General features: G+C 52.4%; 5 protein-coding genes across 5 annotated transcripts; 3 read left to right on the top strand and 2 right to left on the bottom strand.

Annotated features, from left to right (window-relative positions):
* Nucleotides 1-887: 887 nt before the first annotated feature.
* W97_03305 (uncharacterized protein) lies at nucleotides 888-2496 on the top strand (the record flags this gene model as incomplete). Its single annotated transcript, XM_007781202.1, has 3 exons — nucleotides 888-932; nucleotides 985-2269; nucleotides 2339-2496. 3 exons carry the CDS (start codon nucleotides 888-890, stop codon nucleotides 2494-2496), a joined length of 1488 nt encoding a protein of 495 aa, XP_007779392.1.
* An 854-nt stretch (nucleotides 2497-3350) lies between these two features.
* W97_03306 (uncharacterized protein) lies at nucleotides 3351-5179 on the top strand (the record flags this gene model as incomplete). The annotated part of the gene is made up of 4 exons (XM_007781203.1): nucleotides 3351-3575; nucleotides 3633-3670; nucleotides 3734-4436; nucleotides 4487-5179. The coding sequence occupies 4 exons, from the start codon at nucleotides 3351-3353 to the stop codon at nucleotides 5177-5179; spliced, it is 1659 nt and encodes a 552-aa protein (XP_007779393.1).
* Nucleotides 5180-5880: 701 nt separating this feature from the next.
* W97_03307 (uncharacterized protein) lies at nucleotides 5881-6605 on the top strand (the record flags this gene model as incomplete). The annotated part of the gene is made up of 2 exons (XM_007781204.1): nucleotides 5881-5921; nucleotides 5993-6605. The coding sequence occupies 2 exons, from the start codon at nucleotides 5881-5883 to the stop codon at nucleotides 6603-6605; spliced, it is 654 nt and encodes a 217-aa protein (XP_007779394.1).
* Nucleotides 6606-9910: 3305 nt separating this feature from the next.
* Nucleotides 9911-11659, bottom strand: W97_03308 (uncharacterized protein; the record flags this gene model as incomplete). Its single annotated transcript, XM_007781205.1, has 6 exons — nucleotides 9911-10447; nucleotides 10503-11045; nucleotides 11094-11191; nucleotides 11241-11320; nucleotides 11372-11394; nucleotides 11447-11659. 6 exons carry the CDS (start codon nucleotides 11657-11659, stop codon nucleotides 9911-9913), a joined length of 1494 nt encoding a protein of 497 aa, XP_007779395.1.
* Nucleotides 11660-13531: 1872 nt separating this feature from the next.
* W97_03309 (uncharacterized protein) lies at nucleotides 13532-17393 on the bottom strand (the record flags this gene model as incomplete). Its single annotated transcript, XM_007781206.1, has 12 exons — nucleotides 13532-13857; nucleotides 13933-14024; nucleotides 14091-14213; nucleotides 14275-14452; nucleotides 14512-14734; nucleotides 14878-15187; nucleotides 15243-15385; nucleotides 15439-15653; nucleotides 15713-15768; nucleotides 15830-16308; nucleotides 16358-16410; nucleotides 16463-17393. 12 exons carry the CDS (start codon nucleotides 17391-17393, stop codon nucleotides 13532-13534), a joined length of 3129 nt encoding a protein of 1042 aa, XP_007779396.1.
* Nucleotides 17394-19706: the final 2313 nt, after the last annotated feature.

Here is a 19706-nt window from a genome sequence, read left to right on the forward strand (position 1 = left end):
GGAGATAGGTAGTAGAACACCTTGCGATTCGCCAGCAAACATTCGATCCAAGCCTGCATATCGCTTCGTCTATCTCCAAGGCACGGAGTGATGCGAGCCATCTCGCAGACATGCCTCGAAGCACACGGCAATCGGTTGCCGCAGGAGCGGGAGTGGAATGTGATAATGCTGAAGCTGCATCGCTCGAACGTCACGTGATGACGCGACATGGCTTAGATCGGAGGCGGGCGAACCAGCTGCTTTATCGTCGTGTCTTCAGCGGTACATGCTGTGCGGCAATCCTGACGTGCTAGAGATGTCTCCAGGCTTTAGAGTGGGCGCTATCAAGGTTGTTAGGAGTGTTGTGGTTTCTCGGATTTGCCTGTTCCAGCGAAGGTGGTCCGGCCCGAAGCGCGTCATTAGGTTTTACGCGACGCACGCAATCCACTCCACTTCTATATCACCACACGTACCTCTTCCAACTGCCCATCCTTTGCTCGCTTGCATATTGTCATTCGCATAGATTCGATGAGTGATCTCGCCTCTCCCACGGCATCTGATCTTGCCAAACAGGCACTGGCGCCCAGCAGCCATGCGCCCAACAGCCTGGCCTTTCTGGTCCATTCCCAGGACACGGTCCAGCACAACCTGCCTCCGGATGTCGACAACAAGTCTCTTGCTCGCCAGAAGCGCAAAAGAACAAGGTGCGCAATTTCAATTCCGCGTACATGGCGACTGTATTGGGGCTTCGACGCGCAGCAGCGCGACCAGGCCCGTGTGCGCAGCTAAAACCCCCACCACGCCCGACCCAACCCGCTGACCGACATTCTCAAAACTATAGTCCTGAAGATTCAAGGGTCCTTGAAGCTGAATATCAGCGCAATCCTAAGCCTGACAAAGCGGCCCGAATGGAAATAGTCAGCCGCGTCGCTCTCGGAGAAAAAGAAGTGCAAGTCAGTATACCATTACGCGCTGCGTCGGTCCAAGGCTAACGCGATGTGGCAGATCTGGTTCCAAAATCGAAGACAGAACTCTCGCCGGAAGTCGCGCCCATTGCTAACGCATGAGATACTGCCTCATCTGCGATCAAATTTCGCCACGCCCGACATGGGTCCTACCCTTCAATCCTCCTCTGTGTCCATTGAAAACCAGCCGGACGACGAAGAAGCGGAGGAGTCCGTCGTACCTGAACACGAACAGCCGTTACTTGCACCTATAGCATCTGTGTCAGCAGTCATCACATCCGGTGTTGGGCCGTCACAGCCAGAGACAAGCGAAATCACCGATGCCACGTCCTTACCGGCTACGCAAGATCCTCCTAACGCAGACTCTCAGACCACAGTCGATACCTCGCAAGAGCAGCTAGCGGACTCACAAGCATATGATACAGCACCAACAGAGCCTAGCAGCTCGCAAGTCATGCCGTCCTCTCAGGGTCCTGTACAGCCATTGCTTCCGAAGATGGGCTATCTTGCGAATCGGCGCAGCGCTTCCTTCGTCGCGACCTGTGATGACGAGCCTCTTTTACCTCCAGCCCCTGAAGCACCGTCTGGTGGTAATGAGCAATCATTTTATTCGTTCCAACGAAGCCATTCATATCTCCGTCTATCCACGACCTCGGATGGCAAGGCTAGAATCATTGGTCTTGACGACCAGTCTCCCTCTCCACCGAGGTCACAGCCGATCCCATCTGTGTCGACCTTCGCGGAGCAGCGCGGTCCTCTTCGCCGCAACCACAGCGCAACTTCATTGCATGACAAGCTGAAGCAGACCCAAGGTCAAGGTACAGCAAAGAAGCTTGGACGGCTGTCGAGCGGCAGGTCCCGTGACTCGAGGACTTGGGAGTTCTGGTGCGACAGAGACGCGCAAAACTCGCTGGCTGGAATTGCGGACCAGGAACGTAGTGGATCGGCGGCAGATGCAATTGGCTTGATTAGGTCGAACAGCAGCCGCGTACTCAGACCGAACCAGAACAAGCGGAACGCCCAGGTCCAAATGCAGAACCCTTCGGCCAAGCGATCAAAGGTCGACAGTGTGGGACAAGCGAAGGCCCAGCTTACGCGTGGATCGTCCTCTGCAGGACGACTTCAGACGAAGGTAATGGCTACCGAGAAATCGCCTGTGAAAGGCAAAGCTAGCGAGGAATTCGAGGTACCTGTCACAGAATCTGACAAAGAAAACTGGGAACCAAGTGAGCCAGACCAATCACCTCGGCGCCGCAGACTGCCTCAGAGTCAGCCTGACAGGGCTGGTGGACGCCGGGTGCTAGGAGAGAACACGCAGGTTCTAAGTCAGAATGCTAGTCTCGGCGCTATGATGGCTCGCGAGAAACAGCAGAAGTCGCCAAGGAAGCGTCCAGCACCTGATGCCGAGAACGTCGACCCGGAAGATGATGAAGAAATTGCTATGTTCATGGGCGGCAGCCGGGCGACCAGCGGCCGGACGAGTGTGTCGAGCGGAGAGGATCTGGACTGCGTGCAGGGCCTGCTCAAGTTGAGTCAGGGGAATTGGAGGTAAGACAATCGAATCGTACTTTTGGATACCACGGAGAGAAGGGCGCAATTTCCATGTATTGGACTGTCAAGATTGTTCGTCGGTGTTGGCGGCATGTTTGGTGGAAGCTGTGGCGTTATTTCATCTAAACTGCATCGAGATGTCTGAACGGTTAGCGAACCTGAAAGCCCGATATCCGGCTCCACGACTTCAACTAGAAGCCTCGCGTCCAGATCAAATTGTGAACTTTTAACCCGCTTTGCTCTTGGACAGATGGGGTGAGGTGACAGGAGAAAGCTTACTAATCCAAGTCTTGGCTGCAACTACGCCGTGACCGGAAGCGCATCACTTGTATCCAAGTACTCGAGGATATCCCAACCGGCAACTTGGTGACGACCTGAGCAGTGAAGACCGTCCACTTTTAGTGCTACAACTGACCGTCAGCTTCAGGGCGCTACCAGGACTTCACTGGACTGCACATAAGGTGTGTGCCTTTTTCTATTTCTGTGCCTCATGTGCCTTCGTCCTACATGCCAGTACGCCTACCGGGTACTCTAAGTCTCTTTGTCTGGTACTCTGAAACGCCGTTTTCAGTTGCGTCACATCTGCGCCGTACACTGTGGCCCGACATGTGCAACGTTGTTACACCGTTATGCGCCGGAGTCGCGCCCATGCGGTCTCATCACACCCTGTGAACCGGACCGGATCAGGCAGTGCTGTGAATTCGCTCGGGCACGAAACACCCCACTGGTTTAAAACCTCCCCGAGTCTCCCATACAATTGTCGTCCAGTCCGTCCTTTCCACTTCTTAGGAGGTGTTCAGCATTATAATGGAACACTTTGCTTATAGCTCATTTTCTTATAGCAGTAGTGTGGGGATGTCTCGAATACAACAGGATCTCTCAAGCAGCTTGCATCGTCAGAATCCCGTGATCTCAAACGGTGTTTCTCCGTCAATGCTGCGGAGGGCGCTTTCGGGTGGAGGGAAACCTCACATCGGCATAGTCGGAGCCGGCTTCGCGGGTCTCCGCTGCGCAGATGTTCTGCTGCAGCATGGCGCTAAAGTGACTATTCTGGAGGCACGAAATAGAGTCGGCGGACGTGTGAGTAGGCCATCACCCAGTCCCAGTAGACGCAGTAACCTAATATGTTCCTCGCAGCTGTGTCAAGGAGAGGTCAATGGTCATCTGGTAGACCTGTAGGTCTGCACAATCTGCTCTCGTCTTGTCGTTGGCAGGCTGTGCTGACCGAATCTCTCCAGCGGACCAAACTGGATACATGGAACAGATCACAACCCAATTCTGGATCTTGCAAAAGAGACGAACACTCTTACCCACACCTGGGACGGCCGCCAGTCCGTCTTCGATCACTTGGGTGATGCCGTTCCCGCACAGGATGCAGCTGAGTATACGGAGCTCGTCTGGAAAGTCATCGGCGAGGCCTACGAGTATGTGAACGAGCATGGCGCCGAGATCTCACCGTCTCGGAGCCTCTGGGACTTCTTCAAAGAGAAGTCGAAAGAAATTTTCCCAGATTCGGATCCCGATGCCGAAAGCAAGCGCGACACCTTGACCAGTATGGCTGAAATGTGGGGCGCTTTTGTTGGCAGCCCCATCCAGCGGCAGAGCTTGAAGTTCTTCTGGCTCGAAGAGTGCATCGAAGGCGAGAACCTTTTCGTAGCGGAAACGTACCGGAAAGTTCTCGAGCGCGTTGCGAAGCCAGTCCTAGCCGGGGCCGAGGTCAAGTTTGGCTGCAACGTCAGCGGCATATCTTCGATTTGGGAGGGCAAACAGGCTCCTAACGTTTATGTTGACGTTGCTGGTGGCGATAGTTTTACGTTTGACGAAGTCGTTGTGACTACACCATTGGGCTGGTTGAAGAAGAACAAGAAGGCGTTCAAGCCTGCATTACCGAATCGGCTGTCCGAAGCAATTAATGCTATCGGCTACGGATGTTTAGATAAGGTGGCCCGAATATCCTGCCCATACTCTGGATAATGTTGATTTGGCTATAGACGTACATAACGTTCCAATCCGCCTTCTGGGAAAGCGCCGAGGAAGAAGAGGCTGATCTCACTCGGATACCGTCCAACGAGCAGCGCAAAGTGCCCAACGTAACAGCAACTACAGCGCCCCTTCATCAGCCAGAGCCTCAGGACGCCTCGTCCAGCAAACACTACCCGGGCTTCACTCACTGGACCAGGCCCTTCTACGCCAAATCTACGAACCCGGATTGCTGGAACCAAGAGTGCGTTAACCTTGCCGCTCTTCCTTCATCCGTGGCGCACCCGACCCTTCTCTTCTACCACTACGGTGCGCAATCCCAATGGATCAGTTCTCTGCTCCGCACCGAGCCCGACTGGAAGCGTATCCTCCTCGATTTCTTCCAGCCGTACTTCTCCCGCCTCCCCAACTACTCGCCTGACTCTGACGACTGTAAGCCTACGGATCTACTGACGACAGGCTGGGCGGGTGATGAATTCGCCGGGCACGGGAGCTACTGCAACTTTCAAGTCGGCTTGGAGAAGGGTGATGAGGATATTGAGGTAATGAGAGATGGCATGCCGGAGAGGGGCGTTTGGCTAGCGGGTGAGCATACGGCGCCATTTGTCGCATTGGGGACGGTTACCGGGGCATACTGGAGTGGGCAGGCGGTGGCCTTGAGGATAGCGAAGGCGCATAGGCTGGAGTGTGAGATGATGGAATAGAACGCGGAGGATTCAAGTACGTGTGTCATCACTCGTATGTGTTGATGTTTCCTGAGCTACGCTTTCAAAAACGCGACTTCCGTTGTTTCGCTTCTCCCTCTTTCTCTTTCCGGAGACTTTTGATTTGAAGCTAGACAACCCTCTTGCCTTAGCCAGTCCGCTTTGCCGTTCCTTCTTCGTGTCCTTCCCCGCAAATTTAGAGAGGTCCAGCAACTGCAGTAACCTTCGGAATATTTCTCGTCTCTCAACTTAGACACGGTGGTCGCTCGCAGATCGCTCCTACCAGTGATACAAACGCTCATGGGCCACACCCAGTTCCCGACATGGTGATGGCGTATGAAGAAGAACATGGGGTATTTTTCGTCTTCTTTCTTCTACACTACCTTTGCTTTGACAAGCATTGATACTTGCCTTCCGCTCCTTAGGCACAATCTTCAGCATCCTCAAGGCAACAAAGATACTCTTTCGAGCGAGACGACACTCCAACATGGATCCCAGAGCAGGCTCTTCATCATGCAGTTCCACTTTATCTGCCTATGAAACAGCATACACCAGCTGCGCGCACCAGTCCTCTGCATCATTAGCCGACGAAAAACAAGGTATCACCCCATTCACATGCGACACAAAACTGTCCAGCATTGCTTGCTGACTACGGTCTCAGTAGCGGACAAACGACCAGTCGCGTTCGTTCAACCGGACCAATGGCGCAAAGGCACTTCGCTCGAACCGCTGATCCACCTGGGTTCTTCATTCACAACACTGACATCAACCAGAGCCGCCTCAAGAGCCAGAGCCCGAAAGCTACAAATCCAGATTCCCCCTCCAGCTCACCGACGAAGACTGGGACCTAGCGCGCCATGCGATCGAGCACAGGGCTGCGCGACATATCGGAGCGCATCCCGAATATCTCAAACGATACCGTAACGCGCTGAAGACGCTGGCCGAGAACCCAGATGAGGACCCGAACAACATCCACGGCCCATTTCAAGACGACGTCAAGAACCTCGAGCTGGCTTACGCAGACCTGGAGGCGGCGGTCCAGGCGTTCATAACCTTGGAAAGGTGGGGCATGGAGTATGACGAGCTACGACGGCTGTACGACAAGGCGGACGGTGCGATGCTCGAGTACGCGAAGTGGCTTGGTTGCGCTGCTACGCTCTATGACGCCCATATTGCGCGGTATATGGAGGCACGTGAGCAGTCGAGGATGAAGAACTGGGCGACAGAGGTGCGAGACATGGCAAAAGCAAGGCCTAAAGCGGAGGGTACAAGTGCGGAAGAGAGGGCGTTTTTGGAAGAGCGGGAGGAGTTGCTGAAGAAGACATTTGTGAGGATAGTGGAGGGGACTGAGGAGCGGCAGGAGTACGAGGAGGAACTCAAGTTATCGCGCTGGCTGCGGAAGTTGGATACCGGAAAGGCTGCGTAGGCGCTTGACGTGTATTCTGTGGCGGTCTGAGTTTCATTCGTTGGACGCTGTATGAGTTTACAACCATAGAACGGCGCGATTCTTCTGCTGCAAATCGCTCCCACCCTGTTGCTTGCTTCATTTCTGTTTCCGGCTGACCAGCTGGATATCGTCGATCTGGTCCTACACACGGCCGGCCGAAGAGCAGATGAAGTGCCCCGTAACGTCTGCCTTCCGGGCTCCCTCAGGTCCAAGGATCTCGAAAGCCTCCATAGTCACATGCTGTGAAGCGCTCGATACATGCAGCGCCCCATTCCGACACAGCTCCATTCCGTAAACGCATCTCCGGCATCCATCCTGGTCAGCTCATAAGCCTTACTGGCTTATTGCCATGGCCTACAAAACTCGTCCTGTCTGCCCCTGATGCTCAGAAAGCATGTTCCATTGAAGCCGCGATACCAGTAAGGACGGGCAGATACTCTTGATACGGAGACAGCGCTGTTCTTTCCATAGAGGGAGATCTGGCTTGCTGAGGATGAAAGACACCAAGTGTACTGACCCGACCGGGATGCGGGTGGTCCAAAGCTGAACGGGGCTCAGAAATCTGGAAACCCTCGACCGGTGGAGATGTTTGGCTCCGAGAAGCTACGTTTCGGTGGTAACTGAGTAACAAAACAACGAAGCTTGGAATGCTAATCGTGCTGACCATATCGGTGCCGCCTTTCCTGGAACAGTTGCACGTGTACCTGGAAACCCTGAAAACCTTCACTGTTTCTTCAGCCAACTTTTTTGGCGAAGGCCTCCTGAGAAAAGGATAAGTTGCAACGCTGCTGTGTTACCGAGGATAACTGCATTCTATATACTGTACGTCTCCCTCGCCGGGATTCCACTCTTTTAACTCCAACTCGCGCTGGTGAGCTCCGTTTATGGCACATAATCTGTTAGCTGTGGACTGACCCCGCGCCGAGGATAGCGAAGGACCGCTGCATGAGCCTGGAGCCATTTGACTTTCAGCGTTTGAGTGGCCTCTACGGACATCTTTGAGGAGCGCATAGTAAAACGCCACGTTCGCCACAGCGCATGCAGTAGCGACCTCCACTGACGCCCACTGATACGTCATTGTTAGCAATTATATATTCCTGCAGATCATTAATAAGGGGGTGGCAAACGTACTAATGAGCGGCGTTCCTGAGATACGGAGGAATTAAGAATGAGCGGCACGCGGGTAATAGTCACTGCAACGACGAATATGCCTACACTGAATAGCAGGGCTAACTGGAGCTTCCTAGAATTCAACCGAAGGAGTTAGGTTTCAACCCGCAATGCTAGTTGTGCTGGTCTTGTCGTACTTGCACATACTTTGATAAGGAGTATGATGTTCTCCAGACAACTGGTACAGGAAGCAGAATCAGAGCCACGTCGGTGACAATGTTCGAAACAGCCATTGTCAATAGGTTGACCACGGCCTTGCGGCATGGAGCTATCTCTTGTGAGCCGGCTTTCCGGGACATGCGAGACAGCAGTAGGATGTCGAATACATACGTTTATCAGGTGGTCCGGGTTGCCAAACTCTAAATGTCAGCGTCAGTCCAGTTCACTAGATAGTGGTGAGGTGGCGGGGTATTTCAGTGTTCCTTACATTGATAGTGGTCTGCATTCAAGGAGCGTTGTTAAAACAACGGCGATGAATGAGAGAACGATGCACCACCACAAAGCTCTTAGGCCTCGAGTGAAGAAGGTAGACACGTGTGTCAATCTCGAGTAGAAATCGACAAGACAAAGTTTCAAACACCACTGGCTAGAGGAGCGGTCAGTTACTCCAACAGTGATATCTCAGCTCCATTGAGTACACACAAAAGCGCATAGAAAATACGCGCAGGTATTATTAACTTCCTGGAAAGAACCAGGTCAGCTGGCGAGGCATCGACCCTGTCGAGTCCCATTGATAGCCCTATGCATATACTCCGGCCAATAAGAGGTAAAATAGCAAAGGCCATCCAGGCATCGTCTTCATGCCATGTCCGGTGGCATGAGACGTGGATATTGCATCTGCTAAGAAGACGGTATCCGCAGCGGAAAGATATCAACCCAAAACAGAAAGCGGACGACGCGATGATGTGCGGGACAGCACTGCTCATTGCGAAGCGAAAATTGCAAAGAGAAATTTGGATCCAGAGTGGTCTAAGGACATTGACAGGGAGGGATTATGAAATTGCCCAAGTGGCCAACCCCGGCCTTATCCAGCTTTCTCGAGTTCGCCGCAGCAAGCCTTGGCCTAAGATCGTTGGGTACGGAGTACGATGCCCCGGCACGAGGAGACAAGCATGCGCCCCGGACAGCTCGTCTCCTGTGGAAAATACCGCCACAGCTCGCTGGTGTAGACACTTAAAAAATTCATGACAAAAATATTTGAAAGTAACAAGAACGCTGTACTTTTATATTTATTGTGCCCTACCAGATGGAGGTCCCTAATACACACTCATGGCCTGCAGACTGTTAGGATCTGAAGGGGTGGTTTTGCGTTGAACTGCGCAGGTCAGGCGGGAAGAAGCCTGTCCCCGCGAACGTCCGAAATCCAGGGCCAAGGGGGGCCTTCATGGCTGATCAGGTTTGCGGGGACGGTTCCAGTTGCCCCCCGCCCACACGCTAGAGCGATGATCCCACCAAAGTGCGGGGTGACCGAGATGACCTCTGGCCAAGCTTTGAGGTTGGCCACCTCACTCGACACTTGGGCATCGCCACGATATCGGCCTTAACTTTAATTTCAAGGTCTTGGCGTGGATTCTGATAGCGCTGCATTTCGCGCTGTATTTCCCAGGCACACAGGCAAGGACAAACTATTCTGCTTCAGTCCGGGGGCGCCCAATAGGCCCAAGACCTCATAGATAAGCAATCGTATACCATTTTTACTAGGCGGTGAGAATGAGCTACTAGCCCAATAACGCTTTCATGAGACGAGATTCATGGCGCGCGTATGTGTTCGTCTACCCCTGCTATTTTATATATCCAATATGTTCTATCTGGTAGTGCACTGTCGCGGACACAACTCGACTGGAATAACAGCATCTTGATATGAAGAGATTGATCGTTATAGAAGTAGTTGATATCAAGTCTAGTAGGATTGGCTACCAGCGCTCTACCAAAGATGCGATTTCGCGAACAAGATCTGCTAAAACAGGAAGCTACTCCGACATTCCACAATGAACAACAATCCTCACAGCCATCAGACGCAGCAGCTACCTGGTGACGATAGATCCACACGCTGGTAAGACCCGTCTACAGCGGGAAATCCATCCCTCTACGCAAAAGAAGCGAGGAGAGTGAGCTTAGTATACATAGAATACCGTCGTCTCATTGTCCATCTGTCGCAGCTTCTTGTTCCTCCTCTTCATAATGAACTTCGCAAGCCACGCTAGCGCAGCCGTGGCCATTGAGAAGCCAGCACTCGATCCAAGCGCTATAGCGTAACGAGGTTCATCAGACTTCGGCCAGAGGTACGGTGTCCAGATGAACGAGGCGTTCATGATAGTAGTGACAATACTAATCGCGACGGCCTTCTTTTCTTTCGTCTGGCCACAGGTGCTGCCGCACCACCCGAGAATCAACGAATTGACGCCGTAGGTGCCGATGGTGAAGATGACCATGCTGACATAGCGGCCCGCCAAGTCCATTGTGGCACACGCGGCGACGAAGCCGATGGTCGCGACAATCTTAGAGATAGTGATGTGCCAGGTGCGTTCGTTGAATTTACCAGAACTCCAGGACACAGCGATGGTCACAGCTCCTGCGATTAGGTACGGCGGGCATGTCAACACAAGCGTGATGGTCTGGTTAAAGCCGAGAGTTTGGACGACGGTTGGGAACTGGAACTGAGATTAGCATGCGGGCGTGCTATTTTAAATCTGAAGGGTGACTCACAAAGTTCTTGAAGCCGTTGGCCGCTAGATGCATGTGCGCCATAGCAGCAAAGATCCAAACCATCGGATCGGAAGAGGCTTGCTGAAAGCCCCTCCACGTGCTTGTCTCGCCTTGGTTGGCAACGGTGTCGAGCTCAATTCGGTTGTGTGCCAGGGCTCGTTCTTCCTCAGTGAGCCATTTGGTCGTGAGAGGGAAGTCTGGCAGGACAAAGAGACCGATGACTGCAATGGCGAAAGTTACGGCGCCTTGAAGGATGAATAGCCAGCGCCAACCCGTCAGGCCCGCGACGTTGTCGAGTCCATGAAAGATGCCAGCGGCAATCAAGCCCGCAAAGGCAGTGGCAAGGATGTTGCCAGTGTACAGAATAGCAATACGAGTAGCGACCTCTTTGCGGGTATAAAAGATGCTGAGAAGATATACTGCACCCGGGTAATACGGCGCTTCTGTCAATCCAAGGAAGAAGCGAGTGAGAAGTAATCCGGTAAAGTTCTTCGAGACAGCTGTAAGTGCACTGACGACGGCCCAGAGCATCATTGCAGAACCCTATTGATTCATGAGCGATCGTCGTGGGATAGGAAGCGATAGACTTACCATATAGTAGCTTGGGCGTGTCCGAGTCAAGAACATGTTGGAGGGAATCTGCCCGAGCAGATAACCGACGAACAGGATACTGACGCAAGTTTGGTACTCTAATCTACAGTCAGTTGACGCCCAAGTGGAGGTATAAAGGCAACGTACGTGTGCTAGTAAGGTTGAGATCTTCCTCAAGATCGTTCAATCGAGCCAGGGCAATCGCATTGCGGTCTAGATAGTTCAACCTGGAAAGCTGTTAGTGATACACCCATAAGAAATGACCATGCTCTACTCACCAGTACATACTCCATAGCATTGGCTAGAGAGCTGTCAGCGATACACCCATAGAGGAATGGCCATGCTCTACTCACCATGATCCACCGATCAAGCTTCCTCACCAGAGCAATTTCTTTCGGATCGGTCTTCTCATGGGCTCCCGACCAGTCGGCCTTTTCAACAATGGGAACAGGTTTCTCCATTCCATCCTCGTAGTCAACAATGGATCTATTCCGCACAGAAACTATCGACGCTTTCCTCGCTCCATAGACTAGTGATCCTCTCCTTTCTTCAGCTGTGGTCGCCATCTTGGACCGAGATATTGGGTTGAAGAATAGATGGAAGCAAGTGGAGGATTGAAGTTGAAGCCCGATGAAGGATGCTGTTGCTCTCGAGGGGGGAGCATGTTGATCTTTATAGGTAGCGGAGTGACGGTGTAGTTCGAGCTGATGATGATGATAGTCACACACGCACAAGTCGATCCAGGCCAGCGGAATACATGCATTGCTGGCCCAAGCTGCAGTACTCGTCCAATTGCAATAAGAGGCCATTGGAAGATCCAGCATCATCCCTCATGCTGTAAAGAGCATCCGGACTTGAGCCGAACAGTCCTTCCTTGCCCGGCCCATACGAGATCAGCGCCATAGGATTTGAGCCTCATGCACGAGCGGATCGAACAGTCCGCTCGTGCAGGAGACTTGGATCCAATGAAGACCTGCAGTGGCCAACGCCAAGACGCCAAAACTCCTCCTGATGCAGCATCAAGACGTCGGGGGCAGCATTCTGATCTTCTCACTGGCTGGAAAACCAGTCCGCATCAATCAGCCTCCCTTTCCACAGGCACGAGGTTGCAACGGCAGTCCCCCGGAGGTGTCAGGATGCTGCAGAAGGTGGCGGGCGCTAGAGCTTCCAACAGATGTGAGGTTGTCTTAAGATGGCTAAGTGATGACGGTCCCCTTGGCACCCCCGCATTTTGATAAAAGAGTTGTTCTAGCGCCGGTCTAGCGCTTTTCTAGCGCAGTTCTCCCCCAGCCGTGCGCCCCGCGCACTTCGTTGCGCACGAAACAACCTGACGGACTTGATACCGGCCCGCGGCTCCCCATACCGCCCCTGTAGGATGTGAATTTGTGTTTCTTGGCCATAAACCCTATCCGTGGCAAAGACACGGCACGGCACTTGGGGACCGGGGGATCATCGTCATGTGCTCTCTCCCCCACACGGGTATTACCGCTTCGCCTGCTTTCTGCTTAGGCCGACATTGTGCCCTAAAAGGAAGCACGAGGTCGGAGGGTTGCGGACCGTTCCAACCCGACATGTTCCATGAGCAGTCGGACGGCAGTGGTGCTCCCAGCTGGTCTGAGCTGGGCTGATACACTCACTCATCACACTGCATACGCATCATGTATGTATCCAGCCTCTTACCTCGTGCCTCAGTAAACTGTTGAACCGATCCAGATCTTAGCTGTCATGTCTCATGCAGGTAGAAGACTGAGCGCAATGATAGATAGCCCCTCGTCTTTTACCTTGAGATCCACACGTGAACAAGAAGACAATACAGCGGGTGTCAAATATCATGTGTCAATTAAAACCCAGAGGCGGGTAGTACTCCATTTGTATGTTGTATATGACCAGCCTCCTCGTGCCCTCGATTCATTGATGAATAAACTTCTTAGCCACCCATCTTACCAGCGGGTGTGATGCACAACTACTGGTCCGAATTCCACAACCACCTTCCTACCATTTTCACCTCTCAAACGTACCACATTCCAGACACCCATCTAGATGAGCGTTTCAGCTCAACACTTCGACTGCTTGGTTGAGTTGCTTTGTTTCCTCAGCATGCAATTCCCAGTCCGAGCCAAACCTTCAAGCTCGGATCGGAGCATCGGGGACGGCCTGTGAGGCACCCGTGTTTTCCTCGTTTCAAGGACACTGGCAACCTTGGTAGGATAACCGGCTCTTTCATGACGAGAGCTTGGCTGCCAAGGGTCGCAAGTGGAACAATTGAAGTGGAACGCATCGATACTCTATTTGATACTAATTCGGAGATCTAGCATCTCTGATACTTACATACATCTTCAGGCCAAATCAATGTCCAATCTCCGAACGGGTCCAAATCAGCGTGCCGCGTCGGAGCTCGTGGACGGGTGCACCAGCTGCATAAGTAGCCCTTCACACTCTCAGATCATCGACGCGATATCCTTAAGCAGTTGCTGATGATGTGCCCTCCATCTCGGAGAATGCTCAGCCAGCCGCAGTCGGCACGCTTCAGAGACCTGACCATCAGTCTCATGCTCAGTGGGGCGGGCTTCGCCTCCAGCCGCCATGTTCAGATCCGCGCGGACAAGGACCAGCAGGACTTGGACCTTCTCTTCAAGCTTCTCGAAGGTGTTCTCGATCAATCCACTCATGTGATTGTCGATCGACTCGGAGATATTGTGGAATAGGTCTCCATTCGTTATGCGGCCTTGCACTATGTTCTGCTGTCGGCGGGTCCTCCCCGTCCCTGTAGGTACGTTGGTCAGCGTCCGAAGCTGCAATGTGATTGATCGAGGGATTTGCGGGATGCCGGAGGACAAACCGATCTGGCGACTGGCGTCGCGGTAGGCAGGCATCATCTCTTTCAACATATATGAGCATTCGTTATCTTCAGACGCGTTACGTCGAATGGTCCTGGGTTTCATCCGTGCACGTCAACAAAGATGTCCAAAGCTGCTCATAGGTAGCGTCGACTCATACCTGATCCCTCGACCAAACTCCCGCCTCGTCAGGCCAAACCTGTACTCGATATCTCTGATCCTGGAATCTATGCTTTGATGCAATGCTGGATCAAGCCTCAGTCCTATTCGCGCTAAGTTAGTACTGCATTATCTCGCACTGAGCATGGGTCTTACGATTAATGGCCGCCTTCAAATCTCGCAACTGGCCCTTGATAGCTTGTAGAAGGTCGTCGAATATGTCAGGGATCTCTTCTTCCAATATGTCCCACTCGAGGTCAAGCTCCATTCTCATCTTCCAGATGAGTTCGGCATTCCAGCAGACATGGTCAAGTTTGTCCGTGCTATGGTTACCGTTGTTCTGGCACCATGCATTGTATTGAGCTAGTGATAAGATCAGCATGCAGTTCTTGTTGAACAGAGGATCTCGTAAGCTGGATTACACTGATGCCACTGCGATTTTGTCAACGAGTGTCTCCATTTCCGGCTTTTGGAGCTGTAACTGCATACCGAAAACCATTCCAAGCCCTTGTCCTTGGCAGCGTCTTCCCAGAATGTGGCTCGATTTTCTGTCCGTGTTTCAGAGATTGTTCTAGTAGAATCACGGAGAGCAACACACCAGTCCACTGGTAAACCCGATTCCGGAATGTATTCCTGAAGCTGATTCTCGCTTCGTCAAAGTCTTTCTTGACCTTCTTCGATCAGCGTTCATCGACTGGAAGCTTTGGAGGTTCGATGACTTAACGTACTGCTGACCCTACTCTCCCCAGCATACTCGACAATGCTTCTCTCGCAGCTTCAGTCGCGACAACTGAACCATCAGGGCAGCGGGTTGTCCAGAGCTGGATGGAGCTCAGCATACTGGAGAGCCTCGACTGAAGGAAATGCTTGGCCTCGAGGAACTGTGCTTCTGCGGTGACGGAGTAACAAAAGCGGCGAAGCTCAGGAATGCCACTTGCGTTGACCATATCGACAACACCTTCCGCGGAATATTTCTCGTAAGTGGTATTAGAAACACAGAAAACCTCTAGCATGCCTCCGGGAACTTTGGTACGGTAGCCCTCTTGAAGGCCATCCTTGACACGCTCGTTCCTAGCATCTACCAGGAGGAACTTTTGTCTACGATCTTGTAAGTCCTGCTGCTTTTCTTTCGAGGAGTTTGGCGTCTACACACCTCCGTTGCAACCTCTCGGTGAGGCTCAGATTGTTGGCATTCCTGGCCGCTTGAATCTCGACATCAAGACTGTCCATCACCGCTTGCTGGATACGTTTGCCAGCCCCGCAGTAGTCTCTCCTCGCCGTTTTCTCATTGATTTTCTGACCCATGTCAGCCACACACCCGAACGTGTAAGCGGAGCGGTTGTACCTACGTCTGAGTTTGTGCACACGATTGCAAAATTCAAATATTTCCCTGCAGCGGCTTCCCATTCCATTGGTACGCGCTGGGCTAAGACATCGTAGACCGAAGACTTCAAGGATTGGTCGGTCACCGCCCGAGCTATCTCCGCAACTATGAAGATGTGGTCGCACTTCAACAGATACTCCTCAGTCATCTTTACTCTCGCAAGGTTAGTATCCTGTAGGCCTAGACATATCTTAGCCGACTCTACGAAATCTTATTGTCTCATGGTCTGTAGACTGTACCTGGTAGGTCCGCGAGTACGATCCCGGTCTTCAGCACTTGAGCACTCAGATAAAGACTTGAGATTCCTTCGTTAGCCATCTCGCCCCAGCACCAGACCGGGGAACAACTTTACTCACCGGATGATCTTTGTAAATGGCCAAAGCCTGTCTTGCATGAACGCTGCCGTTATGTCGCAGCATTCAGCTGCCGTTGCCGCAGTTGACGTCTGTACGCAATTGTTGGGGTTCTCCCCGTCACGCCAGTCCAAATTCTTGGCCCATTTCTTCAAGCGATCAATAATTTCTTCAAGCGCCCCTTCCGACATATTTCTGAGAAAAGTCTCATTAAACTCTTGACGGTGTTTGAATGCGGGTTCAAGCCATGACCAAGCACGCTCCGATTCTTTCTGATAATGTTTGTAATCTTCTGCGCTCACCGTCTCATTCTCCAAGCCTGGCAGATATAGTCGGCGGTAGTTCCATACTAGCACTTCGACAAGGTTGTCAATCTCTTGCCCGGACATGCGCTCCACTTCAATGGTGATCGGCGCGGAGTGGATATCAGTCTTCTGCCTGTACTCAGTGACGACTGAAGTGCAGGCAGCCCCATCATCTCCCTAACGCAAAGAGTGAGTACAGAAAAGTAGCGAAGCTTGGGCTGCTCACTGTGTGTGCGATTTCTGCATAGTCCAGAAGAGAGTTGATGAGGCTACTCTTACCTACGCACTATGAGTCATCTTCCTCTCTCTTCTTAAGGGACGATCAAGTTACCTGCACCAGAATTACCCAACACGGCAACAGTCCTTGTCTCGGATGTCCGAAACTTACTCAGTTCCACAGCGTCTGTCCATAGTCGGTGCAAGTCCGGCCCTACCCTCGTGAATTGATCGGGACTCGCAGTGACATCTGCTACCTCCTTGGCTATGCGTATGCCCCGTTGAAGTGCTGATTGAAAAGCGGGGGTATAGAATGGTTCCACTGGAGCAGTTTCATCTTTGATGTCGTAGGGGACCGGTCTGTGATTCTCGTGGGCAGCCGACGCGGTGAGCTTTGTGCTCGGACCCGGACTTGGACTGCAGCTTGGACCGAGAGCTTGACAGCCCAGCAAAGTCGGCTGAGCCTTCGAACGACCTGGAGACGCAAGACTGACCAACTCAGGTACAAAGTGGTTGGATCCGGATGTAGACACTGGTTGAGCAAGTGTCTCCTCACTGTTAATCGGGATCTTCTCGTCCGAAAACGATATGTACCGTTGCTGGTATGGGTTACCGCGCGTTGAGAAGGATCCCAATACGGGCGGTGAGGTTGGCTGTGATAGCGGTGTACCAAGGCGCGGAGAGCCTGTGCATACCGATTGCGTTGCCGGCGCGGGTGAGATGTTGTAAAACTGCCGAAACGTGAATGACGTGGAATTGGACCGCGGAGTGGATGAATCCTGGCCGAACTGCTGAATTAAAAGATGCTGGTTTTCTCCGGAAAGAGGCGATGGATTCAGTAGACTTGGAGGGCTGGATGTGTAGTTATGATAGGATACGCTTGGCGATGGCGTACATTGGGGTGTCAAAAACGGAAGCACTGGAGACGATCCAGTTGAGGCCGCAGGACTTTGTGCGCTTACATTCTCTCCACGGTTGCTCCTGGATCGTACCGGCAGCGGTGCTATGAGCCGAGCTTCGTGAGACGGCGAGCCTGCCAGCGCCATGTCCTAGAGATGGATAAAGAGTGACTAGAGGACAAGGCCAGACAACGCCCCGTGAAAGTCCGATATAAATATCAACAGTTCCCCCCTTTCAATGACGCATCGAGCGGGGAGGGCTGATCTATTCATAGCCATTGCCCGCTCCATAATGAGTGCTGCGCCGCTCACCTGCAGGCGGCAACCAGCCTGCGCCCCACAGAGCGAAGGATTTCCCCTGTCCGAAACGGCCCATGAACGCCTGCTCCGGAGAAGATGTAGTATATGGCAAAAGAGTCCAGCAGCGGCCCTGGTAGAAGAGAAAAGGCAGAGCCTGAAGCGCCACGGACCCCTTAATGGCTGAAGTAGAAACCCTATGGCTTAGAAGACGGCAAAGTATGTGAAACGGGGAAGAAAAGTGTTTGGCTTGGGAGCTGTATCTTATGGTTGCCTGCTTTTGCATTGTAGCAGCGTCGTCTGTGGTCCATGAGTCTTTAGAACGATGTTGTTGCTATTTCATTTGAGGTGATTGTGCAGCTTCAAACAAGAAGCTTGTTCCACAAGTAACAACATCGAACATACGCCTCATTGCTCAAGGCATTAACGCAGCGCGGTGCTGCGCCAGGGCCGATTGCGTTGGGATAGCTAGGCATGAGTCGTGAGGCTGATGAGGCTGAAGCACTGGTGAGGGCCGGGTCCACGGCCCGGCGGATGATGCGCTGGACAAGCCGTGTGCCATGTAACTAGTTGATCTCCAACAGAAAGGGTTCCCCGTGCCGACGCAATGGAGCAGCGTGCTGCAGAAACAAGTCGGTTGTACCGAGAATACTTGAGCATCCTCCTTCTGGAAACTTAAGATACTAATGGCGTACGTCACATGACTTGAACGTAAACGCATAAGGTACCCCATATCTCACTCACACAGTATCAACACAAAATAGTCTGAAACACCTACATTTTCGAGAGACCTATGGCGTGTTAAGCTCCAGAGTTGTTACAGGTTCTACAGTTGTTGCAGGCTCTGACCCCAACGTGGCATATTTACGTCGTGGGTTGGCCGAAGTGTGGGTCACCTGGAACTCAGCCGGAGTGGGTGTATGCATTTTTCGTCTGGTCGTAGTGTCTGATCAAGTGGTTAGACTCTTTGGGTGTCAAACGCGGTGGCTGTACGCCTCGCTCGGTTCCAAGGCTGCTATTGGTTCTACTCGTACTGTAGCACGTCGTGGCCAAAAAAACGTGCTTACCCAAATCACGAAAACCACGGATGTATCAACCACGCAGTAGAACAACAATGCTAAACCTCATAATGCACCTTATCGATAGGTGTAGAAAGACGTTTAGAACGTTTAGTGCGTATTAGAGGTATATTGATTGTGGTATTGATGGTGGTAGTGATAGTAAAGATCTGGTGTTGATGCGGGAAAAAGCCTTGGTAAGCAAGTTTTTTTGGCCACGACGTGTGTAGTTACCAAGATACTGGTCATGAGCAGGATTGGGTAATTTCATCAAAGTCACCTTTCGGCATCTACTGTCAGCCACATGAGTCCCAATGAATGGCAGTTCTGACCTCTGACCTCTGACCTCTGACCTGTCAAGATTACATGTGGGCGCATTAGCCGCATACTTGCACGCCTGGTTCAGAAACACGCTTACAACTTCCCCTCAGGAAGACTTCCCATGTTCATGAACGCAGCCCTTTGCCACTCCCTTCTGTATATGCACCACGACAAACAGACAACATAACGAGGGAGCGAAGCAGGGCTCCAAAAGTCATGCTCGGTCTTTTCACTGATTTCTGGCGCAGAGACCCAGCATAACTTTTGGAGCCCCGCCTCGGAAATGTCCAGATTGTAGTCTATATTTCTTGAGCAGTTCTTCACCATCCGCACCTTCCAAGCGCACCGCCCTCCAGCCTCCGCTCCGCATGAATCTCCGGCCTAGCACACCAATTGCTTGGCCGAGGTTCTCTGCATCTTCAATATCCCGACCTTCCGCATTGTTAAGATAAGATATGCGACTCCCCAATAGAGCCAAGCCTCCAAGCTCGGATCCCCGGGAACGGTCAGTGCCGCAACGCCCGACAAGGCTGATCTGCAGAGCACGGGAAAACGGAAACGTGGTGCTCCCGAGCCTCCTCGTTTAGTCAAGGCGCAAGGATCCAAATCCAACTTTTTTCATGCTAGCTTGGCTGCCAAGGGTCCGCTCCACCATGCCCGGATGTCTCGGAGAAGGTGAGAGATGGTGGGCTGGGCTGATGCGTTGATCCAGTCTCACCGCAATTACGCCTAGCGACCGTTACACTAGGTGCACATCAATTCGCGTGAGTGATGATCCTTCCGG

The sequence above is a fragment of the Coniosporium apollinis genome (genome assembly GCF_000281105.1).
Source record: "Coniosporium apollinis CBS 100218 chromosome Unknown supercont1.13, whole genome shotgun sequence".
NCBI classification, from domain to species: domain Eukaryota; kingdom Fungi; phylum Ascomycota; class Dothideomycetes; genus Coniosporium; species Coniosporium apollinis.